A 27,867-nucleotide genomic window follows, 5' to 3' on the forward strand; every position below is an offset into this window, starting at 1 on the left:
CCAAAAAATGGTATTGAAATTCATACCGTTGGTATTTTTTGAAATACCCCGGTATAAACGGTATATCGCCCAAGCCTACCTCCCTCTTATCCTTAACTCCTCCCTGTCTGTGGGAGAAGTGAGGCACATTCAATGGGATGCAATGTTGAGAACACTGCAGATATAAATGTAATGTATAGAATGGACAAGCCTCCATTATGCAGAGTATAAATGTATCTGTTTATTCTATGCAGTGCATTTCTATCTGCGAGGCTCTAGCTAAACATGTTTCAATCTGCTGACTAAGTCCCATAGCTGCCCAGGTGAGCTTAGCCTTAGGCAATAGGGAAGTAACCACAACAGGTCCTGGTGAAATGCAGAAAAACCTGTAGGGACATGAAGAGGGTGAATTCACTGACATATCTAGACACACGCACACAAACACACCCACCCACATTAACAGACTTCCTCATGAGAGGCAGATGAGGCAGCTGTCTTGTTTTGCAAGAAACACTAGTTCCTGGAGGTGCCCATTCAGTGCTGATAGTCATCTGATCTCACTCACAGAGTGGACGATATGGGGACCTATACAGACCAGGGGGACCAGTATATGCTAAATGGGTAAGTGATTAAACAAAGTAATTTAACTGTATTTATCTACCACTATGCTAGTTTATTCTGTGGAAACCCATGGTTTCACAACCAGTGTTTGTATCAAATGTGATGTGGCGCTCATAGCGGTGTGGGTTTCCTTAAACAAAAAGGAAGTGGAAGTGGAAAGATTTAGTATTGAATTTCAATTGCTAGAGGGAAAGATGGAGTATTGAAGTGTGAGTGTTGTATCTATCTCCTTTACCCCCCTCTAAACTCCATGTCATATGACCTGTTCTCTGGACAATGGACAGGGGTTACCAAAAGGAGAAATGTGAAATCACAAGCCACTCTAACTAACCAGGCCAGTAGTGGGACTTCCTCAGTGCTGAATCGCTGGCGTTGCAAAGCTGACAAAGCTTGATTCATGCATGGGCTTAGTAATTGCCAATGTTTGTCTTATAGCTAAGGTTTACATGGACTAAAGGGAAACCTCTACCACTGGATTTTGTGAGCTGTTGACAAGATTCACGAGCAGTGTCTGGGGTGATGTAATAATGCCACTAGATAGTCCTTGGTTTAGGCCTATAATTAATATACCGGTAATTTGAATGAAACATATTGATCTTAGTCTCTGTCTTACACTTGTACTGCGCAGTACTGAAAGACAGGCACTGTATCTCTGATGTCATCATTAGTCGCCTCCAACATGTCACCTTCCGAATCCCTTCTGAATATTGTCATCAGTCTATCCGCCGGAGGTGAAGAGGCATTTTCTTCTGTTGCTTGTAAAAAAAATTATATACCTTTTTTGGAAGTAGGCTACATACCGGCTGTAACGGGAGTAAATAAAGATAGTTGCTCAGCGAAACTCTATATTTGCTGATCAAGGAACATATTTTGACACTATAATGCTGGCAGAGCTGGTGAATGGGAGTTTGAATAATAGCTTTCTTGGCGTTAGTTTAATCCCTACTATCTACTCTTGTCTTACTATAGGCAGAGGCAACAACAACTGCCTCAACAGGCCGTGGCCATTACAAGATCAGGTTTCCTTAACATAGAGGACAATGGAAGATAGAGTATACACCCTAGGCATGCTTCAACAAGAACAATGCAAAAACACAGAGGTTGTGTCTTCCCTTCCCACCCTTTTCAGCTTTGTTACACGCATCTACAGGTAACTGCCAAAAATAAAGGAAACACCAAAAGTGTCTTAATAGTGCGTTGGGCCACCACGAGCAGCCAGAACAGCTTCAACGCGCCTTGGCATAGTTGTACAAGTGTCTGGAACGCTATTGGAGTGATGCGACACCATTCTTCCACGAGAAATTCCATCATTTGGTGAGATGGTGGTGGAAAACGCTGTCTCAGGCGCCGCTCACAGTCTCCCTCGTGTTCAAATGGGTTGAGATCTGTTCACTGGTTGGTTACAACACAGACACACACCCTTTAAACCCCCTATGCTCCAATCACATCAGTCAATGTCTATGATGACAAACTCATAAAGAAGGTAAAGAAGCTTAAATGCTAAGTAATATGTTAAGTCAATGTTATGTTATTGTTGCGTTTTCAGATAGCCCGCATGTGATCTTGACATGGTAATGCTTGTGGTATAGGCCAAGGTTTTGAGTATTACAACATGATGTCGAATTGGATGCAGGGTGTAACCAAGTCTGGGATTTTCAAAGTGATTAAATGTATCACTCAACTCTGTGGTCTAATTCGAGCCCCTCTTATCATACATTTGAATCATTATGCATTAAAGTACATTTTCTTTGAAAGTATTACAATAGATTATAAATGCATCACACATGCTCAATATATAGGGCAGTAGCCAACATACTCCTTGAAGATTAGAACCCAAACAAGATTTTCAGGGTATTCAGTGCCACAATGAGCACGTCATAATGAGACGCCCAAATTTTAAAGGATTAAATAGATAATGAGTTTATACTCAGAGCACATCTCACCATCCAACGCAGCTAAACCTTACTGTCATGAGTTCAGCTGGGTTGACTCATCAAGCCATAGACATACAGGCTCTTGAGAGATCTATTGATGTGTCATTCTCTTAAAAAAAAAAAATCAGGAGAAGGCAATACCATTTTTTATGATAGTTGAGTAACAGGAACTGTTATTGCTGCCCAAATGTGTTTCCTTTCAGTGTGGTAAGAGTTTGAGACACTTTGCTGTATTGAGATAATCCATTTACGTGTAATATTTATCTCATATGGATCTGCTCATTTTGATATGTTTACAAGTTGCATTGAGTTATAGATCAGGAAGTCCTCACTCACTCAGGTGTGGTGACCGTGTCACCAGCCGAGCACGTACAAAGCCCTCTGATTGGCTAAGCTAATATATTGTTTGCTGTGTGGGTAGGTCGTCAGAACACCGCACTTGTGCGAACGTCGGAGTGTTTACAATTGACGACTTTTAAATTACTTATCGTCTTGATCATTGAACGTTTTTTTTAGCTCATCTTTTAATAATGATGTCTGGATGAGTGCGCGTTTATACAAAGGAAAGTGCGAAAGGTAGGCTATGCTCCGTTGCTTTGTGTATCTCTGTGTCTTTATCTTTATTTACAAAGGCATTGTGTAACTACAGTAGAACTAGGTTGTTGGAGACGGAAAGCTGATGTGAAAGCACTGTATAATCCAGTTAACGGCTTGAATACAGGTGCACAAAGTTAGTTTACTACATGTTAATACTGTGTAATGACACTAAAAGTGCTTAAGATATATGGATAAACTTACTGTAGTTTCACGATTCTTAATTTCTTTCTATGTTGGGCCTACAATTGGAAATATTATAATATTTTATCTTTGTCAACTTATGAGGTGCATGTAGCATTTGCTTATCACTCTGTTTTAATTTTAAAGTGACAGCTGGTGGTCTTCTAAACAAAGACTATCCCCCTTTATGACAGTTTGCAAATGAGTCTCTATTCTTTATCTGTATGTCTTTACAGTGTGATTCTATATGAACATCATTACTTTAAAGCCCAAGTTCCTTTACTGTCTGTAAAGTATAATTCATATGACAGGTGAGCACTAATGAAACGTAAAAGTAATATAGGGAAGTGGTCAGCAGACATACTTATGTGCATAGGGGACATGCACTATGCAGGCAGCTGGTGGGTCTAAGGGTTTGGCCACTTTGTGAACCACTCTTCCATGGAGTACTGGAAGCACAGTCACAGAGGGTGCTGTTTGACTCTTGTAGTGGTCCTGAAACCTTGTCAAGTGTGTCCACTGGCAGAGGCAGTCTCTAGACCAATGACAGCCAGAGGACACATTTGGAGTAAGACAAGTTGCAAGCTTCTGCATTGTGAGTTTTTCTCTCTCTCTCTCTGCTGCACTTGGACGTGATTGTGTCAGACTGGGTTGGTTGTGTGAGTCTGTCCGTGTACTCTCTGAGCACTGGAGTGAGGTGAGGGAGAACTGGAGGACCCTTCTCAGTGTGTGCGTGTGTGTGTGTGTGTGTGTGTGTGTGGGGGGGGTGCTAGCTTGCAGGAGTGTATGCGGAAGCGGCTCTGACATAGAGCAATGCAACAGGTGCACTGTCCCAACAGCTGAAGAAGCTGCTCTTTGAAGCTGAACAGTATAGGGATTTGTCTTTGTGTCAACTTGGCATGTCTCCCTTGTTTCTCTTAGAGGACCAATGTAGCTGTATGAGCATGGGGTCTAGTGTCAAATAGATTTTGGTCATGTTTGCACACGCAGCAGAAATCCCCTGGGTCTGTCTATTGGCTTTAGTTTCAGTATATATGAATGGACAAAGCCATCAATTACGTGACACCATTCATTCCTATGTGAAGACTTGATAGCTCATTGATGTCTGTGCTGCCACCTCTCATTGAGTCACTCAAGTTGAAGGCCGACCGGGGTACTGCATGCTGCCATTAACAACTACATCATCCTGATAACTTCTTCTGTGTGTGATTTTAAAATAATCTGTTTAAGGACATACATCTGGTGTAGCCTATTAGAAGCAATTATTATAATTTTTTACACAAAGATTGACCACGAAGATTGCAATTTTTCTATTGACTATAATAGGGTAGGGCTTGGGCATGAGTAATCGAGTACTCAAGTACTCGAATGGATGTCAAAACTCGATCTTAACCAGAGATGTAAAAAAAATTATGGAATGTGCTTTGTGCCAGCCTGAAATGGCAAGTCAAAAATGTGCTTTGACAAAAAAGAAACCAAGCCAAGCATCACACAGTTCTTCTCCCTAAATTCCCTTTCCCCTCTGTGTTTCATTTACTCAATTGCATTCCGAACATTCCCTCCACACACACGTGCTGAGTGCCCACACAAGCTCCAGTTAAACCTACAGAAATGTATATAAAAACGTATCTAACACAATCTACATTCCTTGCCAAATGACGACAGTTTTATCACAAATTCAAAATGGACTGGTTGATTGAGGTACGAAAATATGTGTTCCAACAATGAGCTGCAGTTTTTGAATGATTGCCTTCCGTCTATTTTCGGCTTAGGCTACTTTGTGAACTGCTAGTGCCATTTAGAATTGGTTAGCCTAGGCCATAACCCCCCTAAACATAGACAGGTTCCACACTGAAAATATACAAAAACATTAGTTTGATAAAGACAAAGAGCGTATTTTCATCAGAATCATTAAACATAGGCCTACTCACCAAAAATATCATCACCATTTAGTGTTCAATGTTGAATTGTTAATCCATTTGGAAAATTACAAAGAACAGTCAGAATAAACTAAAATGAACATCTGTATATCGAAAAGAAGACTGATTTTAGTTTGTAACCCTGAAAAAAATAGTCGTTCAACTCGCCAAATTGAGCCCCGTTTCAAATGATCACTCTTTGAGAATAACTGCCCTTGACGCGAGATGCGCATCACTTCGCATTGGCAGCTTTTTTCATTTGGAAAAATATTCTATTCTATTTATTATATTACATCATGTTTAAAAAAAAAACTATAAAATAGGTGTGTCTTGACCATGATAAGGGCTTGGGAAGTAAGAGTGTCTTGTCTGCTAAATTAACTAAACAAGGCTATGCCATTCTATGCACTGCTGAGGTTACTGCCTATTTGAAGATTGTGTTCCACAATATTATATAACCAGTTGATATTACGGTTTCAATAAATTAATCTTAAATAGCACTAATGGTTTTGATAAATTAGGTATTGTTGCGCACTGTTGGCATATAGATAAATGCACACATCTTTTTTTCCACTGAGAGCCTTGTGCTCTAAAAAAAAATAATATATTTCTCCATTGAAGTACTTGAAAATAAATTGTGCGAGTACTAGAACAGTCAAAAAATGTCAAATGCCCATTCCTATAATCCTGTTTTCTGCTAACAATGCCTGCAGTACCACAATCCTCCTTGAACTTCTGTGGCTTCAATGAGAGGGGGCAGTCGTTCTCCCCTGGTGACCAATGAACATATTTCAATGATTCGACCTTGCGATTCGTGCGTAATGTTTGACAGACACTTTACAAATAAGACTTTATTAATTTGGCATCATCACGTTAAAAACATGGTACACGCGTTTGGGCAGTGGCCTTCATCAGTGTCAGACTTTGTCTTATTTGAGCTCTTTAGGACTATAGACTGTTGTTGAACCTTTTGATTATTACAGCATGTACAGCAAAGCATTTGAAGACTATTGAATGTACTGTGATATGCTGTCTGTTGTTTAGGAGTCCAGAGGGGGCGAAGGCTGCTCCCTACATCCAGGACATGGAGCTGAGGGAGGAATGGCAGGATGAGGAGTTCCCCAGGTCAGAGACAAACCTAACCCTGACCTTTAACCTTACCCCCCTGACCACATGACCTGTAAACCCCAGCCTGTTCACCATGAAAATCTTAAACAATATTTTAGGTCCCTGCAAAGAATGATTTTTGGTTATGACCAGGTAAGAAAGCAGTTCTATGCTTTTTCAGGTATTTTGTATTTTCCCCCTAGACCGCTTCCTGAAGATGCCCATAGTCCTGAGACCCCAGGAGAAAATGCAGAGAGACCAGGTAAATCCCTAATACCCATATGTCTGCAAAGGCCTTATTCCTAAAGTACTGTACCATATCCCACAATACCTGTGTGTGCCACTCCCCCAGCTCCACCCACCAGCCTGGCCCTTTCAGGAAACCCCATAAGGAAGAAGCGTCTGGTGGCGCCCACCCTCAGCCTGACCCTGTCCCGCACCGACTCAGCAGACCGCAGTGTGAAGTCGGGGGACACCGGGTACTCCGCCGCCGCTCTCTCACCCGACGAAGACGACACGGACCTGGACATCAACCTGGAGGCCCTGGAGACGCCCTCAGACAGCGAGTCCTGCAACTTCCCTGACAGCATGCACGAACTGGAGTGGGAGGGTGAGAGAGGGGACACGAACTGGAGTGGGAGGGTGAGAGAAGAGGGGATGGGGACAGTGGGGAGAGGGGTGTGGGAGAGAGACTGCATGCACGAACTGGAGTGGGAGGGTGAAAGCGAGAGGGGGTGGTATGGGGGTGGGGAGAGAGACAGAAGCGGTGTGGGGGTAGCATGAACTGGAGTGGGAGGTCAGAAAACAGAGAGAGAGAAAGAGAGAGAAAAAGAGTGAGCGTGAGAGAGCGAGAGAGCAAGAGAGCAAGAGAGAGAAATTCCAATTTGGAACATAGTATTCTTCCATTCCATTTTATAATTCTGAATTCCGTTCTGAAATGGAATGGTATGATGCTTGCACAATCTAATCCCGCTATTCTTGACCTTCATCTGACCTCTGATGACCCCCCCAGATGACCTGCCGCGGCTGGGCCGGGGGGAGGATGGTGTCTCAGGCACCACGGTGATGGAGCAGGCAGAGATGGGCTCCATGGAGCTAGACCAGGTGGACAACAGGGGGCGCCGCTGGAGAAGGTTCTGCGTGGCAGGACAGGAGTACCACGTCAACATGAGTGTCCTGGAGCCATACCTCCAGGTGCTGTCCCACGGAGGTGAGACAGCTGAAGCTGACTGTCAAGTAGCTACTTTGATCAGCCTGTAAAATCAACGCTTCCATAACTAAATCCAGCTGAGTCCATATGGCACAGCATCTGTTGTGTAGCTCCCACTATATGCATTTGCTGAAAATGACAGGCCTCAGTGAAAGGGAATGATTTTCAGTTGCACTATGTAATTCTATCTGATATACAAAACATTAAGAACTGTTCTTTCCATGACATAGACTGACCAGGTGAATCCAGGTAAAAGCTATGATCCCTTATTGATGTCACTTGTTAAATCACCTTCAATCAGTGAAGATGAAGGGGAGGAGACAGGTTTAAGAAGTCTTGGAACAATTGAGACATAGATTGTGTATTTGTGCCATTCAGAGTGTGAATGGGCAAGACAAAATATTTAAGTGCCTTTGAACAGGGTATGGTAGTAGGTGCCAGGCGCACCGGTTTGTGTCAACAATTGCAATGCTGTTGGGTTTTTCATGCTCAACAGTTTCCTGTGTGTATCAAAAATGGTCCACCACACAAAGGACATCCAGCCAACTTGACACAACTGTAGGAAGCATTGGAGTCAACATGGGCCAGCATCCCTCTGGAACGCGTTCGACACCTTGTAGAGTCCATGCCCCGACAAATTGAGGCTGTTCTGAGGGTAAAATGGGGTGGGGGTGCAACTCAATATTAGGAAGGTGTTCCTAATGTTTGGTATACTCAGTGTGAATCCATCTATATATTACTGTATATACCCCTAAAATAATTGTATGTTAGGTTGAGGAGGATGGCTTCCTTTGACTATGAGATTGTATCTCTTTTATGAATAGCTTTACTGGGCCCAATCAAGTTACCTCATCATGATGTCAAACAACAACAGAGAGTTCAAACAGAAATCCATTTGCCTTATTTTATTAGGATCCCCATTAGCTACTGCTTAAGCAGTACTTAACACTATACTAGTAGAGGACATTCAACATGTACTCTGTCTATACTTCCACAGTTGGAACTTGTCATTCTTCACTATGTAATTCTATATGCTGTATCTCATTAGGTATGCCTATGGGTTTCCTAGGTTACTACGGGCAGGCTATGAATGCCATCATCATGTTCTCCTCCTGTTACCTACCAGAGAACACGGTGGAGAACTATGAGTACGTCATGGACAATCTCTTCAGGTCAGTGTAGACGGACAAACACCAAATGGTGTTGAGGACTCAATTCAAGATGACAATCAAAGTACTTTATTGTTTATTATTTGGGTTTGTGTGTGTGTACGGTGCAGGTACATAGTGGGCACGCTGGACCTGATGGTGTCAGAAGGCTATGTCATGGTGTACCTGTGCAGCATGGCACCCAGGAATAAGATGCCCGCCATCAAATGGCTGCGACAGTGTTACACCTCCATTGACAGAAGGTACAGTACGTTCCTCTTGCTCTTTCTCTCACAAGGTTCCCTCTCTTGTTGTACTGAAAGAGTCCAGAGGAGGGGCCAAGTGTCCCTATGGTTCTCTGTATAGCACTGCTGTGTTCCAGGTATTGGACAGAATGGGAGGACGTAATGGGAGGGCTCTTATTCCTGTCCTAGCTCTGCTTCTCCGCCCCTTGTATGAAATATCACAGGAATGCTGTAGTGACTCAAGGCTGTGAGGATCTCTCCAACAGGGTAGTGTAATGATTCAGGGCTATGAGGATCTCTCCAACAGGATAGTGTAATGATTCAGGGCTGTGAGGATCTCTCCAACAGGGTAGTGTAATGATTCAGGGCTATGAGGATCTCTCCAACAGGGTAGTGTAATGATTCAGGGCTGTGAGGAGCTCTACCACAGGGAAGTGCCCCCTCTGGACATTCCTCAGATAACCTCTGACCCCTGCAGGTTGTGCATGTGCCAAATCAAAATCAAATAGTATTCTTCACGTACACAGTTTCCAGCAGGTATAAAAGGTGCAGTGAAATGCTTGTTTGCTGGCTCCCTCAACATTGCAGTACAATAATCAATATTAATAATACGTTTACGTGTGTGCGTTTACAAAAGTATATCAGAGAGTGTCGGTGTTTCTGCCAGTTGTCACATACTGTATCTGTTCTGTTGGTTCTACTGTGATGTAGTCCTCCTTATCACTGAGATGTTTCCATAGTCCATATAAAGGCAGCTCAGTGTTCAGTCTCTGCATGCCTGGCCAGTGGCCACACTCCACAACATAACATTCCCATACATAAAGCACCACAGTGGCCTCCCAATGGAAGACAATATTCATGAAAAACTTCAGGTTGACCATCATCTTGCTCTTGGTATATGTTAGGGCGGGGTTTCCCAAACTTGGGTGCACGTTTTGTTTTTTGCCCTAGCACTACACAGCTGATTCAAATAACCAACTCATCATCAAGCTTTGATTATTTGAATCAGCTGTGTAGTGCTAGGTCAAAAAACAAAACTTGCACCCGGGGGGGGGGTTCCAGGACCGAGTTTGGGAAACCCTGCTTTAGGGAATTATAGTGCCAAAGGTACAGATGTAGGATCTTAATTTGAGCCAGTTTGCTACATTGGAAAATTATCTTGAAGCAACAGGAAATGTGAATTATTATGTGGATTAGAATTAATGGACATTTGTGTAGGGGTTGATACATTTTTCGTAAGGGAAAATCAAGTCGGTATTTTAAAGTGGAAATTCCAAACTTTAAAAGCCTTTTTATACCTCAAATACACTACGTTAAAAATGTCCTGCATTGCTGGAATGTTATACTGCAACAGGGTGATCCAATTTAGATCCTCCATCTGTAGCATGTCTTCTTTAAGAACTTGGACGAAACCAGACCTATTTCCAGACACTGGTGTCTTTGAGAAAACCAGCCCTCAGACGTTACCTCACATGCTCAATTTGGAGGAAGGAAAATGCTGTTGCTATGCGACCGTGAGCTTTTGAATCATATCATAAGAGTCAGGTCTCAAAGCTGTATATCATGGCACTCTTCCCAAGGCATTAAGAGGAGAACTACAGATAGGATGAACATTCTTCTTGTATTGAACTCAAATAAGGTTGGTGTTTACTGAGGAGTCTAAGTGAATGATTTTGTTCATGTGACTCAGAGAAACAGACCTTGACGTCAGGTTTCTGCCCATCCCTAGGGGTTTGTTTACGAAATCACAGACGTTCACCGTGTCCCATCCAGAGAATCTGCCTCAGCAACGGTGTTACTCATATCATGTGGTTGTTTCAGCCTACGGATTTGACACGTGTTGTAACTCACTCTGAAAAATGCGGACTAAATGAGTCATGTAAATGTAATGTCTGTGGAGTCATGGTGATGGTTCTCCTCGCAGGTTGAGGAAGGATCTGAAGGGACTCTTTGTAGTCCACCCTGCCTGGTACATCAAAGCACTCATCACTGTCGTCAAGCCTTTCATCAGGTGAGCAGAACCATTCAAGTCATATTTCATTTTAAGCACGTCAGTCCTCAGAAGATGATTCAACGAGTCCCACTGATTCAACGAGTCCCACTGATTCAACGAGTCACACTGATTCAACGAGTCCCACTGATTCAACGAGTCCCACTCCATCTGTTGTGAAGATCTAGCTACAGCATATGCCTGTTCCTTGACCGTGCTGATGTTCACTCTAACCTCTGACCTCTGTGCCCTCCACAGTGAGAAGTTCAGCCGGAAGATCCGCTTCATTCACAGCCTGCAGGAGCTGTCCGAGTACATCCCCATGGAACGCCTGCAGATTCCCGACAGCATCCGAGAGTGAGTGACTGGGTTCTCGAGAGCTATATAGCCTAGAAGTTATTACAATTTTACTTTTATGTTGTAGGATACACTATTCCCATATTAAAAGTGCTTTGTTTTCTCTAGGTATGATGCGAGGATGAACGGATGAGGTGAGGCACATATCGTGGGAAGCCAAAGAGCGGACATTTTGAGTGGAAAGGCGAAGGAGGGGACGACAGCGGACGATCAGGAACCATGGAAGTTCAAAGGTTAACTAGTCTAAATGTCACCCTGCAGGTATGCTTGGACGTGCAGCACTTTTGTTGTACAGAAAATGAAAAACGTTCAGTTTGTACAGACACACCTTTTATTTATTCATCGTTGAATGTAATGTCACTAAAGAAGTTCACTACCCCAAGCCAATGGCTTTGCAACAGTTTCATAACTACCCCTATTTTGTGGTACTTGAATGCAACCCTGTCATATGTATTGATGCCAGAGTGATTTGTGAGACCTGTCATCAAGGGGCAACCTACAGTCCGTTTGAACACAACATTTACTGCTACATTATTTGTAAGGGCTTACTGCACTCTAGTGCCAAGTACAACACTTTTGACTGTCAGGTAGATGGGATGTCACCTTTTAATGTTTACTAGAATGTGATTGATGCGCAACAAATACCAGAGGTTAAGATGGAGACACTTATATAAAGTGCATTTAATTTTAAAAATCTGAATTTACATCATTACATAAATTCTGACATATTTTACTGTATTATTCTGACCTTGGTTGTAAACCTAAGCCTTTTTATAGCCTACCCTCAGAGCAAATATTTATGTAAGAGAACTCTTGAACAACCTGTACTTTTCTAATTGTAATTTTCTAACCATACTTTCTATAGCTGAATGATCTTCTCACTTTCTAAGAGATTTGTTTTAGAGCACTGCTTACCACATGGGTAAGGGCTTTTACACAATTTTAAAGGAAGGGGTGTCACCATGGCAATGCTGCAGGCATTCAGGAAATGGGCTTTGACAGCCACAGGAAGTGAGGTAGCTATGGAAGAAGAATACTGCTGCCTGCGTTTACTGTAACTCATACACAGGAACAGTGACATATCCATTAATAAGGGATGATGAAAAATATTATTCTGAAAATGAAGAAAATGTTTCTGAAAAAGGGAGCTATTGAATGTATTGTTTTTATAGTTTTATGTTACAGTCCTTTATGCTACCACTGCAAAAAAACATTTTCAATGTTACTGCTACTGAATTATAACAACACCATATTGGGGATGTTTTTAAATCTTCAAAAGACTCATTTAAAAACTGCTGGTAGTTAACATTTATGGACACAACAACAGATCTTAAATACATGAGACGATGATGCATTCAGTATTAAATCAGATTAGTATTCAGTCAGATTATATGGTGGTTGGTATCGCTCATGTCAGCTGGGTGTTCTGAAATTAATACTCCTTATAGTGCTCCACGTGAGCCTGTTTTGGCAGAATTGTGTTGCATTGTGGAGGAGAGGAAACCGAATGGCCTCTGGTCACCAGAGATGGATATGGGGTCATTTGTTAACACATGACTAGAGTCTGGCTGCTTGTTTTTCAGGGATTATTTTGTACCCCTCTGTATTCACATCTTTGTCCCGGTGGTCTGTCTGGTCATCAGTTGTTCATGTAAATAAAGTTGTTATCACGGGATTCGTCTTTGGGCTATCGTGTTTTTGTTGTTGTTGAAGGAAATTAAGTAAATAAGTGAAGATGGAATCATTCATCTTCAGGTTTTCAGGTGTCAAATAAAGACTGATGGTTATTCTAAGATAAGACCTAGGAACTGAGTTAACTACACATACTGTAGCCTTCACACGTCCTCTACTAACATACTGTAGCCTTCACACATCCACTACTAGACATAATGTAGCCTTCACACATCCTCTACTAGACATACTGTAGCCTTCACACATCCTCTACTAGACATACTGTAGCCTTCACACATCCTCTACTAGACACACTGTAGCCTTCACACATCCTCTACTAGACATACTGTAGCCTTCACACATCATCTACTAACATACTGTAGCCTTCACACATCCTCTACTAACATAATGTAGCCTTCACACATCCTCTACTAACATACTGTAGCCTTCACACATCCTCTACTAGACATACTGTAGCCTTCACACATCCTCTACTAACATAATGTAGCCTTCACACATCCTCTACTAGACATACTGTAGTCTTCACACATCCTCCACTAACATACTGTAGCCTTCACACATCCTCTACTAACATAATGTAGCCTTCACACATCCTCTACTAACATAATGTAGCCTTCACACATCCTCTACTAGACATACTGTAGCCTTCACACATCCTCCACTAACATACTGTAGACTTCACACATCCTCTACTAGACATACTGTAGCCTTCACACATCCTCTACTAGACATACTGTAGTCTTCACAAATCCTCTACTAGACATACTGTAGCCTTCACACATCCTCTACTAGACATATTGTAGGCTTCACACATCCTCTACTAACATATTGTAGCCTTCATACATCCTCTACTAGACATACTGTAGCCTTCACACATCCTCTACTAACATACTGTAGCCTTCACACATCCTCTACTAGACATACTGTAGCCTTCACACATCCTCTACTAACATACTGTAGCCTTCACACATCCTCTACTAACATACGGTAGCCTTCACACATCTAACATACTGTAGCCTTCACACATCCTCTACTAACATACTGTAGCCTTCACACATCCTCTACTAACATACTGTATCCTTCACACATCCTCTACTAGACATACTGTAGCCTTCACACATCCTCTACTAACACACTGTAGCCTTCACACATCCTCTACTAACACAATGTAGCCTTCACACATCCTATACTAGACATACTGTAGCCTTCACACATCCTCTACTAACATACTGTAGCCTTCACACATCCTCTACTAACATAATGTAGCCTTCACACATCCTCTACTAGACATACTGTAGCCTTCACATATCCTCCACTAACATACTGTAGCCTTCACACATCCTCTACTAACATAATGTAGCCTTCACACATCCTCTACTAGACATACTGTAGTCTTCACACATCCTCTACTAGACATACTGTAGCCTTCACACATCCTCTACTAGACATACTGTGGTCTTCACACATCCTCTACTAATATACTGTAGCCTTCACACATCCTCTACTAACATAATGTAGCCTTCACACATCCTCTACTAGACATACTGTAGCCTTCACACATCCTCTACTAGACATACTGTAGCCTTCACACATCCTCCACTAACATACTGTAGCCTTCACACATCCTCTACTAACATACTGTAGACTTCACACATCCTCTACTAGACATACTGTAGCCTTCACACATCCTCTACTAACATAATGTAGCCTTCACACATCCTCTACTAGACATACTGTAGCCTTCACACATCCTCTACTAACATACTGTAGCCTTCACACATCCTCTACTAACATACTGTAGCCTTCACACATCCTCTACTAACATACTGTAGACTTCACACATCCTCTACTAGACATACTGTAGCCTTCACACATCCTCTACTAACATACTGTAGCCTTCACACATCCTCTACTAACATACTGTAGCCTTCACACATCCTCTACTAACATACTGTAGCCTTCACACATCCTCTACTAACATAATGTAGCCTTCACACATCCTCTACTAATATACTGTAGCCTTCACACATCCTCTACTAGACATACTGTAGCCTTCACACATCCTCCACTAACATACTGTAGCCTTCACACATCCTCTACTAACATAATGTAGCCTTCACACATCCTCTACTAACATACTGTAGCCTTCACACATCCTCTACTAACATACTGTAGCCTTCACACATCCTCTACTAACATAATGTAGCCTTCACACATCCTCTACTAATATACTGTAGCCTTCACACATCCTCTACTAGACATACTGTAGCCTTCACACATCCTCTACTAGACATACTGTAGCCTTCACACATCCTCCACTAACATACTGTAGCCTTCACACATCCTCTACTAGACATACTGTAGCCTTCACACATCCTCTACTAACATAATGTAGCCTTCACACATCCTCTACTAATATACTGTAGCCTTCACACATCCTCTACTAGACATACTGTAGCCTTCACACATCCTCTACTAGACATACTGTAGCCTTCACACATCCTCCACTAACATACTGTAGCCTTCACACATCCTCTACTTAGGAATGTATTTCACATTGTTAGATAGTTCATGGAGTCTACTCCCGTTTATGTTGTAATCTTCTGTTCCAGTGGGCTTTGCTGCTGGAACATGGCCCTTGCACCTGTCTACTCACTCAACCCTGGGCTGCTCTTAGAACAAGATTTCCATACCAACTATTTGCATTGTTAGTTGCATCATTTATGTTAACATCTTTGTTATAATGTATGTTTTTTAAAAGCGAGATTTACACAGACTATAGCATACGTTCCATTTATTTTAGTGCATTTGTTTAGACTGCAATATTTGTGCTATACCAGATGGATGTCAGTGAGATATGAGTTTGTTGAAGTAGTTTGAGATTAAAGCTTGAATCCTTAATTGAAACAATAACAAAGCGGCCGCCATGCCTGTGTTTTGGTAGAAAGTTGAGGGATGGGCCTGGAAAAATTTAACCACTCTCAAATTCATAGACAGAGCTATGGATGCAAGGGCTAACCATCCATGATATAAAAAATATAGTTGAACTAAGCTTGTGAGGCATTTATAAGATATTCAAGAATCAATGGGTATATATCATGTATTTATACATCCCAAAATGGATGTAGCAACTATAGATTTAACTTAAATGAAAATGATACAATCATCTCCCAGAAATGTTCACAGCAGAGCCCATAGGGGCCACTGAAACCAGTTGGTTTTAATGATATTATTTCTGTACCAGGCAGTGAAAATTGAGTAACACATTTGGTGATAACATTCAGATTCACCGTCAGCAACAGATGAGATTACTCACACAGAATTATATTCAGAATGTGAACTGTATTTTCAGTAAAAAACCGAGAGGTTGCACAAATAATTTCTTTTGAACTTAAGCTTTGGTCTAATAACAATCATGATAAAGATAGGAAAGAAACTTAAAATGCCAACAGACAGACTCAAATTACTGACGTTACCAATGTACATTGTACAAGAAACTTCAAGGCAGCAGTCATTCTGTTGGGCTGAGAATTTACTCAGTATTACATGCTCTAACAAAGATAGGAAAGTCACAAAGCAATATGCAAAGTCACCCCTTCAGCTATCTTCAGCATTAAGTAAACATTAGGCCCAGTGTATAAAAAAGATAAGGTATTAGTGAAAGGGACAACATACTGTACATGTACGGCACTATCCATATGCTCTGGCATAAGATAATGGCGTAGCAAAATCACATAAGATACAATATTAAAAACATTACAATTCAAACAGTGACAGTTTTCCCCCCTGTGGACACACTTAATATCCAATATTAGCAACAAACTACAGAGTGATGAGTTATTCACAATAGATTGCGTATACTAAGCAGGTCAGAAATACAGTTGTGTACAGGAAACAAACTTGCAATTCTACTGTATGATTTAAATCAGATTTTTTTTAAACCCCGCCTGGTTTCAGAATGTATGTCACTATCGTATGTATGTCATGTGGGACACAAGCCAGCTTGGAGTGCACATCGCCTACAACAAGCTCAAGTGGGAGGCCATATAGAAATTACAAGGGGAATGCACAGTGAAATGGTTGGAATTTTCCATTCTGATCAAGGGGGTGGACATCTCCCCTGCCCCAGACAAGAGAAAAAACAACCTTATGGAATGTTCCTTCGATGCAGTTGATTTAATGAGTGGCATTCCCGAGTAATTCCAGGATAGATCACTGGAAAGCCCCGTAACTGTCAGGGTGTTTCTAATTTCAACAACAACCCCTGTTACTAACAGACTCTCCCCGCTGACTAATAGTTTGGGTTTTTCAGAGTAGGTGCCAGTAAATTGTGTATCACAGTGACCAGCTACAGGTAACTGCTATAATAAAGGAAACACTTGAGTAAATGAGGGTTCTGGCGGCTCTGTTATGGTGTGGGGTGCATTTTCCTGGCATGGTTTAGGTCCACTCAACCCCTTAGAGGGCAAGGTAAACGCCAATAAGTACACAGACATTCTGAGTGATCACCTTCAACCTAGGGTGAAGCATTTATATCCTGATGGGAGTGGTCTCTTCCAGGATGACAATACACAATGGTTTGATGAGCATGAAAACCATGTAAACCACATGCCATGGCCGTCTCAGTCACCAGATCTCAACCCAATTGAACACTTATGGGAGATCTGGAGCGGAGCCTGAGACAGCGTTTTCCACCACTATCAACAAAACACCAAATGATGGAATTTCTTGTGGAAGAATGGTGTCGCATCCCTCCAATAGAGTTCCAGACACTTGTAGAATCTATGCCAAGGTGCATTGATGCTGTTCTGGCTCGTGGTGGCCCAACGCCCTATTAAGACGCTTTATGTTGGGGTTTCCTTTATTTTGGCAGTTACCTGTATGCTTGCAACTGGATAGCAGTCCAAATGGGGTTCTATGGCAAATGGCACAATCAGAATAACACTACTCAGTACTGGCATCTAAACAGCAATAAAATCACATAGCATTTTGCACACACACACATCTTTAACAATGCACTGTAGAAAAATAAAGGTGCATCCTCATTCAGTAGACAGATACGCAAAATATTTTGTATACTAATTGTTTGGCAGTAGGTCAATAGTTTGCAACATTCAGGTGATCCGTTGAGAACATCATCTTCACTTCCTGAAATGGAATCAGCCATGTTAGTCAACACATTTTGCTAAGCACTCTCACCGGCACTCTCACACACGCTTGCTGGCATGGACACAGAAACGTTGTTGGCTGAAATACAGTGGAAGTCCAAAGTCCATCAAAGACAAATACTTTTCTTTTAAAAAAGCATAAAAAACATGTCTGTCTATCCTCCTCTGAGCAGGGTGATTATTGTGGTAACCACAGAAAGGGCATGGTCCTGTTTGGCTAAATGGATCCTGCAGACGTCACGAAGAGCCTCTCTGCTCTCTATTAGGGAACGCTCTCAGGTTTGCCAAGTGCTTCATTGGAAACAGGTTGCGCTGCAGTGGCTGCTTTTGATTTGGGATGGGATGAGAGGGGGCGCATAGAGGGTGATGGAAATGGTCCTCCATGCCTACAGAGAGAAGTGAAGGTGGTTAGTTCTACAAGTCCAGAGAAGTGAAGAAGGTTAGTTCCAGAGAAGTGAAGGTGGTTAGTTCCAGAGAAGTGAAGAAGGTTAGTTCCAGAGAAGTGAAGAAGGTTAGTTCCGGAGAAGTGAAGAAAGTTAGTTCCGGAGAAATAAATAAGTTTAGTTCCAGAGAAATAAAGAAGGTTAGTTCCAGACAAGATATTGCATTGCAGATATGGCGATAGCTTCATTGACTGGGTACTTACTTGGTAGGCAGCAGCTATAACATGCTCTTGCGGCCGTTGGCACTGGGTCCCTTTGACCTCATCTGTTCCTGAACCGGCCCTGACTGCAGGACAGGAAGATAACGACTGTTAGAGTTTCTACAGACACTTAGTCATTTTCCTATCAAAAGGCATAACCTCTTCATGATAAGATACGGATGGAGAGGCAGGATCCGAAGCCAGAATTAGGACTATGATTTAATGTGTTGTTTCTATACTGTATCATTTTATGTAACATATTTAACCATCTGTTTATGTGGGGTTCATATGAAACATGATCCCATTTGGACTGCTGACAACATTTACCATCTACATTTGATCCATATGGCCAGCAGCATTACTCATAACCTATGTCTTTACATAAGCATGATTATGACCATATGATGGGGATGGAGTGAGGAGGAATGGGATTTGCTTTAGCCTGTGGTTTTTTTCCTTGACTTTTTAACGACGCAGTTCAAGCAAAGAGTGTGTCTCTCTGTTTGTCAGAATTGGATGAACGCACAGTTGTGGATCAATCATTCTGACGTCAAGCGTTGCAGAAATGGAATGTGCTTGATGAACACTAGAAGAACTACAGTCTGACAGCTATGGTATGGGTCATAACAGAACAATGGACATTAGAGGGTTACGCAACAGCAGTTGAGGAAATGGAATGATGTAACACGGAGGGCAGTAACATTATGTTTCAGCAACCTACTCCTCCACCTGACTGTTCTCAGCCCGCATCATGACAGAATGTGTAAATGTGTCATTTAAAATCAGTTGACTTTCGCAATGGAGGTCATGATCAAATCAAATCACATTTTATTTGCCACGTGCTGAATACAACAGGTGTAGACCTTACAGTGAAATGCTTACTTACAAGCCCTTAACCAACAATGCAGTTAAGAAAAATAAGTGTTAAGTAAAAAATAGATAAATAAAAAATAATTAAAGAGCAGCAGTAAAATAAAAGAACAGTTGGGAGGCTATATACAGGGGGTACCGGTACAGAGTCAATGTGCGGGGGCACCGGTTAGTCAAGGTAATTTAGGTAATATGTACATGTAGGTAGAGTTAAACTGACTATGCATAGATAATAAACAGCAACGGAACATTCAGTCGTTTACCAGTGATAGACATTTTACATTTACATTTTAGTCATTTAGCAGAGTGACATACAGTAGTACACCATTTGCGTACTGATAGCGTCAACATCATGTAGTAAATTGAGAAATGGACCATCACTCAATTCAACCTACCACTTTCCATACTATATAAACAGTAACCAGATTAGTGATTGGCTAGTATTCTGATAGTATGCAGCTCTATCCATCATAAACAGTAACCAGATTAGTGATTGGCTAGTATTCTGATAGTATTTCTGCTCTATCCTTCATAAACAGTGACCAGATTAGTGATTGGCTAGTATTCTGATAGTATGCAGCTCTATCCGTCATAGCGTAACAGGTTTCAAACTACAGTTACCATCCATATCCTACCAATAGGTGAATGAATTGAGAAACATTTCCCAGCGTTTCTACAATTCCTCCTCTCATTCCCTGTCCAACGTGACTGTATTCCGTGGGAAACCAGGCCAACATTCCTAGCGGCAGGTTGGAAGCTGCAAAGCCCAGCCCATGTACTGAGGAGTAACATAAGGTGCACTTGCAACACACACACTACACCATCTTCACTACACAATATATCTAGACAATATCTCAACACATTTTAAGACACGCCACCCCCAGTCAGTCTATGTATCTCTCTTACCGGGGCCCGGCCCGCTGCCATCTCCCCAGAGCCAATGTGTGTCAGGTGGACAAAGTTTGTGGGCTCGCCGATCATGCTGCGGTCGATTTTCCTCCGCCTCTTTCTCTGGAAATAGAAAAGGGGGACTTATGCAATTTTACGCAATCAATCCCGGTGGAAGAAAAGCCTTACAAACTTTACAGTGTGCAGAGAGCATATATATATATATACACAGTGGGGAGAACAAGTATTTGATACACTGCCGATTTTGCAGGTTTTCCTACTTACAAAGCATGTAGAGGTCTGTAATTTTTATCATAGGTACACTTCAACTGTGAGAGACAAAAATCCAGAAAATCACATTGTATGATTTTTAAGTAATTAATTTGCATTTTATTGCATGACATAAGTATTTGATCACCTACCAACCAGTAATAATTCCGGCTCTCACAGACCTGTTAGTTTTTCCTTAAGAAGCCCTCCTGTTCTTCACTCATTACCGGTATTAACTGCACCTGTTTGAACTCGTTACCTGTATAAAAGACACCTGTCCACACACTCAATCAAACAGACTCCAACCTCTCCACAATGGCCAAGACCAGAGAGCTGTGTAAGGACATCAGGGATAAAATTGTAGACCTGCACAAGGCTGGGATGGGCTACAGGACAATAGGCAAGCAGCTTGGTGAGAAGGCAACAACTGTTTAGAAATGGAAGAAGTTCAAGATGACGGTCAATCACCCTCGGTCTGGGGCTCCATGCAAGATCTCACCTCGTGGGGCATCAATGATCATGAGGAAGGTGAGGGATCAGCCCAGAACTACATGGCAGGACCTGGTCAATGACCTGAAGAAAGCTGGGACCACAGTCTCAAAGAAAACCATTAGTAACACACTACGCCGTCATGGATTAAAATCCTGCAGCGCACGCAAGGTCCCCCTGCTCAAGCCAGCGCATGTCCAGGCCCGTCTGAAGTTTGCCAATGACCATCTGGATGATCCAGAGGAGGAATGGGAGAAGGTCATGTGGTCTGATGAGACAAAAATAGAGCTTTTGGTCTAAACTCCACTCGCCGTGTTTGGAGGAAGAAGAAGGATGAGTACAACCCCAAGAACACCATCCCAACCGTGAAGCATGGAGGTGGAAACATCATTCTTTGGGGATGCTTTTCTGCAAAGGGGACAGGACGACTGCACCGTATTGAGGGGAGGATGGATGGGGCCATGTATCGCGAGATCTTGGCCAACAACCTCCTTCCCTCAGTAAGAGCATTGAAGATGGGTCGTGGCTGGGTCTTCCAGCATGACAACGACCCAAAACACACAGCTAGGGCAACTAAGGAGTGGCTCCGTAAGAAGCATCTCAAGGTCCTGGAGTGGCCTTGCCAGTCTCCAGACCTGAACCCAATAGAAAATCTTTGGAGGGAGCTGAAAGTCTGTATTGCCCAGCGACAGCCCCGAAACCTGAAGGATCTGGAGAAGGTCTGTATGGAGGAGTGGGCCAAAATCCCTGCTGCATTGTGTGCAAACCTGGTCAAGACCTACAGGAAACGTATGATCTCTGTAATTGCAAACAAAGGTTTCTGTACCAAATATTAAGTTCTGCTTTTCTGATGTATCAAATACTTATGTCATGCAATAAAATGAAAATTAATTACTTAAAAATCATACAATGTGATTTTCTGGATTTTTGTTTTAGATTCCGTATCTCACAGTTGAAGAGTACCTATGATAAAAATTACAGACCTCTACATGCTTTGTAAGTAGGAAAACCTGCAAAATCGGCAGTGTATCAAATACTTGTTCTCCTCACTGTATATATATATATATATATATATATATATAGAGAGAGAGTCCAGTATGCATTTTGTGACCTGAATTGGATGATCTTTGATAAGAGTTGTTCTGTCCATCATCTATTTGTTATTTAAAAATCAATGGCAGCAGGTAGCCTTGCGGTTAAGAGATTTGGGCCAGTAACTGAAAGCTCGCTGGTTCGAATCCCCCAAGCCGACTAGGTGAAAAATCTGCCGATGTGCCCTTGAGCAAGGCACTTAACCCTAATTGCTTCTGTAAGTTGCTCTGGATAAGAGAGTCTGCTAAATTATATAAATGTAATGGGAATGTTGACCTTCTCTAATACTTGCTTTATTAGAGCATGTTCAGTTCTGTGAGTGTGTAGGCGTGTCATCACTTGCCAGCAGTGGTGTGAATAAGCCCCACTTATTACAACAGGCTACACTGGGTGCAGACAGAGACAACCCAGAACTGACAGGAATTAATGAGCCATTTCACATTATGGAACAAGACCACACTGACTGTATCAATATTCTGACTGTATAGTGCAATTGCCACATAGCAATTATTAAATAGGCTAGTATTAATTTGAATAATTAGGGATTTATAAAAACAAAAAAAAGTTAATTACATTATGCACAGGCCCAACGACATGTAGTCATTGCACTGTTATCAGAAATAAACACAATTTACAAAGCAAGCCTTTCTGGGAAGTAACACTTGTTAGTATGCCACCACACACTATACACCCATTCTAGTCTGGCCTTCTCTCGTACCAACAATAGAATAAACAAGGACCTAAAAATAAAGGAGCGGGAGGAGGAAGGAGGAAAAAGAATGAGCTCAATAGCAGCACATGCCAGAAGCCCACTTCCCCTCAGAGACCCCATTAGTTGTTAGAGGAGGGTTCTGGAGTTACCATAGAGACATGCTGTGGAGGGAGACAATCTCCATATTTGACATAATACCAATAATAATTATTATTATTATTCTTCTACTACATTTTACAGTACCCTTAAGGTTAAACACAAGGTGAAAGTGTATGGGTGCTTGGGCCATTAGCCTTGATATTTTTCTAATCTGGTAATAGCTGAGTGTTTCTTGTTTCGCTTTTCTTTTTATATGAAGTTCCATATTTCTATGAGCTAGACTAAGGTTGAACCCATCCTAACCCAGCCTTATCTACGTCTTCTTAATCCTGATTCACCATCTCTTTAATAAGAGGTCATGTCTAATGACAGAGCAGTCGTTGTCTGTGCATGTCTCGTGTCTGGGCTGAGGTCTAGCCCTCCAGACAGGCAGACCTTCGGGACTATGTGGGTCACCCACTTCAAAACAACAGAAAAGGCCAGTCATTCCTCCTTCCACTCCCTCACCATCTACCTGACCTATTTCTCACACCACTGACGCTAGCAGAGGGCTCTCTTCTGACTAGTGAAGGTGTAGATATGGTGGTGTGGTCAATCTAATATCCAAACTCTTGGAGGTAAACATCTTAAACCAGGCAAGCCCTTAATCTCCACCCACTGACCTTGGAGCTGTAAAAGCAGGGCAGCTAAAAAGTTACTGTGTGTTCCAATGATTTCTCAGAGGGGACAAACTCACCGGTGGAGGTTTGGCCACCACGCAGCAGCCAATCTTGTGCCAGAACTCGCTCATCCCTGCTGTGCTGCTGCTGAGCTCGGAACGAGTCCGGAGGCCCTGGTTCTCTCTGGATGCCCTGCAGGCAGCGGAGAATGTAGTGGAGAACAAGAACGCCGCTTGGGGGGCAATGGTGAGGGCGTTGCAGCAACTAGTTCAGTACCAACAAAAAGGATGGGTGTCCCCCAAGGCTCAGTGCCAAGTCCGGTTCTATTACTTTCTCTGAACGTTTAGAATGTCACCTTTTCATCTCCTGTGGATGCTCGTCTCCCCAGATTTCCACTGCCTCAGGTACTGTAGGGCCTGTCGAGTCAAAACCAGATTCCATTAGTTGAAGGCTGACAAGGTACAGGAAGTGAAACAATCTCCACCTGCTGGAATAGCACATCAATCAATCCAGATACGGTACTGTGGGCATGTTCATTTCTACATTTCAGCATCCCCATGCCAAATAGGCCTACATCTCCAAAGGCCTATTTGCTGTCAGTCAATGTGGGTCCCCCACACATGTGCTTATCACTCTTCCTGTCTGTGACACTCATGCAAGACAAGGGACTTCCTGTCATAATGGAAACACCCACTGAAAGATCAGGACCCGGGTCAACTGTCCCTCAGAAAAGGGCTGCAGATATACTACAGGGCTTCTCTTCTCCATCCGTCACAGTAAACTCTATTAAACTGGGACCAAATCATTATGTGATGTAAGCTTCATTGACCAGTCGGTCTTACAAATGGATTTGATTCAGGATTGAAAGATAGACATTTAGGACTGTGACATGCAAGACCTAAGAGCCCTGTACAACATAGGCCTAATACTCTGTAAAATCAAGTGGTTTCAATAGGAGATTGATTAATAATTAAACTTTTGTTTTGATTAAAGTCATCAGTTTTAGCACTGAATTGAACTAGGTTTAGTAAGATCTCAACTATGCTTTGATCTTTGATATACCTGTAGTCATATTAGTTCACAGTCTTATAAAATACTGGTAAATAACCAGACAAGCACATTCTTTCCCAAACGAGTACCTACCCCCTTGAATCTTTGTAAAACCAAAAAAAATGTAGAGGTCAAAGAAAGAGGACTGGGTATACTGTATCACTATACAAACTGAACTCGACTTTGAACCAGGAGGTCAAGGTAAAGAGTGTGTGTGTGTGTGAGAGAGAGTGTGAGGGGTGAATATGTGTAGCATATGTGTATCTCCAGTTTTTTAACTGTAGGTCTACTTAAAGATGCCTGGCCTGAGAACAACACCGGCCATTGATTTACAGTGTTCTGTTGTAGCCTCTATACAACAGGGCAACAGCCATGTTAAATAATATTGAGTGACTATCCAATTGAATTTCCTGAAAAGAGGTGTTCATTCAATGTGTATTAATGTGTCCAATATCCAATTTTGATTAGTGTGATTTTTAAAGAGTAGGGACATTGAATGTAGCCTAATTCTCAAATGAACATTCGCAATATTTTGTATTGAGGCATTATCTTTGTCTGCCTGTACGCCACCGTCTCGGCGGAAACATCTGTAAGGCAACAATGTAAGTAACATCTGCATTTAACATTTTACTAATGACAAACACTGTCGCGAGTTCCCAACACCAAAACCGTTCACTGAATACAGTCACTCGGAAATTAGCATAGGAATACACTTACAACTAGAGCCGTACCACAATTTAACAACCAATACCAACCAATTTGTCTTTACCGTAAAAGCAGTGTGGAATCCGTTTTCTCCCTCAAACGAACATGATATCTGTAAAACGGTCAGCTCACGAGTCGAGATGTGGTAAAGTAAAACGTCTCCTATGTTCTGCAGTAGGCAATACTCCTCCTTCTCAGGCTTTTACGGTGGCAGAACTATAGCGCCACAAGTGGAAGAAAATCAACAGGCATTACATTGCACAATCTGGGATATTTTCTGCTATGCTGCAACCTGGTCTCAGAGCATTCAGAGCATTTCGTATTATTCTGTAAATAAATCAGAGACACTCCATTTGGTATGATATGTTATGTTTCGTATGGTATGTATTAATTGGTGGATGTCCATCACCCATTTCGTATGATATGTTACGAATTACAATTCATATTATATCTTACGAATTCGCAAAATGAACTAAATGTTACGAATTAGCAAGACGTATGATATGTTATAAATTCTAGCTGGCTAACGTTAGCTAGGCTAGGAGTTAGGGGTTAGGGTTAAGTTTAGGAGTTAGATAACGGGTTAAGGTTAGGGTTAGGATAAGAGTTAGATAAAAAGGTTAAGGTTAGGGGAAGGGGAAGGGTTAGCTAACATGCTAAGTACACTACATGACCAAAATTATGTTGACACCTGTTTGTCGAACATCTCATTCCAAATCCTGGACATTAATATGGAGTCGGCCCCCCCTTTGCTGCTATAACAGCCTCCACTCTTCTGGGAAGGCTTTCCGCTAGATGTTCGAACATTGCTGCGGGGACTTAGTGAGGTCGGGCACTGATGTTGGGCAATTAGGCCTGGCTCGCAATCGGCGTTCCAATTCATCCCAAAGGTGTTCGATGGTCAAGTTCTTCCACACCGATCTCGACAAACCATTTCTGTATGGACCTCCCTTTGTATTGGGGGCATTGTCATGCTCAAATAGAAAAGGGCCTTCCCCAAACTGTTGCCACAAAGTTGGAAGCACAGAATCATCTAGAATGCCATTGTATAATGTAGCGTTAAGATTTCCCTTCACTGGAACTAAGGGGTCTAGCCCGAACCATGAGAAACAGCCCCAGACCATTATTCCTCCTCCACCAAACTTTACAGTTGTCACTATGCATTGGGAAGGTAGCGTTCTCCTGGCATCAGCCAAACCCAGATTTGTCTGTCGGACTGCCAGATGGTGAAACGTGATTCATCACTCCAGAGAACGCGTTTCCACTGCTCCAGAGTCCAATGGCGCTGAGCTTTACACCACTCCAGCCAACGCTTGGCATTGCGCATGGTTATTTTAGGCTTGTGTGCGGCTGCTCAGCCATGGAAACCCATTTCATGAAGCACCTGACGAACAGTTCTTGTGCTGACGTTGCTTCCAGAGGCAGTTTGGAACTCAGTAGTGAGTGTTGCAACCAAGGACAGACGATTTTTAAACTCTACGCGCTTCAGCACTCGGCAGTCCTGTTCTGTGAGTTTGTGTGGCCTACCACTTTGTGGATGAGCCATTGTTGCTCCTAGACGTTTCCGCTTCACAATAACAGCACTTACAGTTGACCGGGGAAGCTCTAGCGTGGCAGAAATTTGACGAACTGACTTGTTGGAAAGGTGGCATCCTTTGACAGTGCCACGTTGAAAGTCACTGAGCTCTTCAGTAAGGCCATTCTACTGCAAATGTTTGTCTATGGAGATTGCATTGATGTGTGCTCGATTTTATACACCTGTCAGCAACGGGTGTGGCTGAAATAGCCGAATCCACTAATTTGAAGGGGTGTCCACATACCTTTGTATATATAGTGTAGTTGCTAGTAGTTTACAATTAGCTAATTACCTAAAATGCTAAAGTTGTCCGTGATGAGATTCAAACTCGCAACCTTTGGGTTGCTAGACGTTCACGTTATACACACACCCATCCATCCAGCTCGACCAGCCACCATACTTTAAATAACCATGTCTTATGTAACCATACCAAACGTAACATATCATACTAATCTGATCGTCCCGATTTTACTTTTACTATGTTACGTCTAGTCTATGAGACCAGGCTGCTATGCAAGGCTCGTTTCAAAAATAGTAGGTCTATCTACAGTGCATTTGGAAAGTATTCAGACCCCTTGACTTTTTCCACATTTTGTTATGTTACAGCCTTATTCTAGAATGGATTCAATTAATTTTTCCCCTCATCAATCTACACACAATACCCCAC

General features: G+C 42.2%; 2 protein-coding genes across 10 annotated transcripts; one reads left to right on the top strand and one right to left on the bottom strand.

Annotated features, from left to right (window-relative positions):
• The first annotated feature begins 479 nt into the window (after window positions 1-479).
• On the top strand, window positions 480-12,990 carry LOC123482162 (BCL2/adenovirus E1B 19 kDa protein-interacting protein 2-like). Of its 5 annotated transcripts, none has more exons than XM_045208927.1 (10): window positions 480-600; window positions 6,275-6,355; window positions 6,519-6,599; window positions 6,690-6,947; window positions 7,350-7,547; window positions 8,596-8,719; window positions 8,827-8,958; window positions 10,865-10,951; window positions 11,189-11,287; window positions 11,396-12,990. In XM_045208927.1, exons 2-10 carry the CDS (start codon window positions 6,340-6,342, stop codon window positions 11,418-11,420), a joined length of 1,020 nt encoding a protein of 339 aa, XP_045064862.1. In that variant the 5' UTR covers window positions 480-600; window positions 6,275-6,339; the 3' UTR covers window positions 11,421-12,990. The 5 variants fall into 5 exon arrangements, with proteins under 5 accessions (XP_045064862.1, XP_045064859.1, XP_045064861.1 ...); XM_045208924.1 differs by having other exon boundaries at window positions 6,541-6,599; XM_045208926.1 differs by having other exon boundaries at window positions 483-600; window positions 6,541-6,599; window positions 8,617-8,719.
• LOC121543282 (CDC42 small effector protein 1) lies at window positions 6,987-25,816 on the bottom strand. 5 transcript variants are annotated; one of them, XM_041853037.2, is made up of 5 exons: window positions 25,689-25,816; window positions 23,947-24,285; window positions 20,567-20,671; window positions 18,794-18,876; window positions 6,987-7,121 (listed from the first exon to the last, which is right to left on the bottom strand). In XM_041853037.2, the coding sequence occupies exons 2-4, from the start codon at window positions 23,998-24,000 to the stop codon at window positions 18,808-18,810; spliced, it is 228 nt and encodes a 75-aa protein (XP_041708971.1). In that variant the 5' UTR covers window positions 24,001-24,285; window positions 25,689-25,816; the 3' UTR covers window positions 6,987-7,121; window positions 18,794-18,807. The 5 variants fall into 5 exon arrangements, with proteins under 5 accessions (XP_041708971.1, XP_045064872.1, XP_041708970.1 ...); XM_045208937.1 differs by lacking the exon at window positions 6,987-7,121 and adding an exon at window positions 17,788-18,127; XM_041853036.2 differs by lacking the exon at window positions 6,987-7,121 and adding an exon at window positions 17,788-18,561.
• Window positions 25,817-27,867: the final 2,051 nt, after the last annotated feature.

This window comes from Coregonus clupeaformis, chromosome 28 (assembly GCF_020615455.1).
Source record: "Coregonus clupeaformis isolate EN_2021a chromosome 28, ASM2061545v1, whole genome shotgun sequence".
Lineage (NCBI taxonomy): Eukaryota > Metazoa > Chordata > Actinopteri > Salmoniformes > Salmonidae > Coregonus > Coregonus clupeaformis.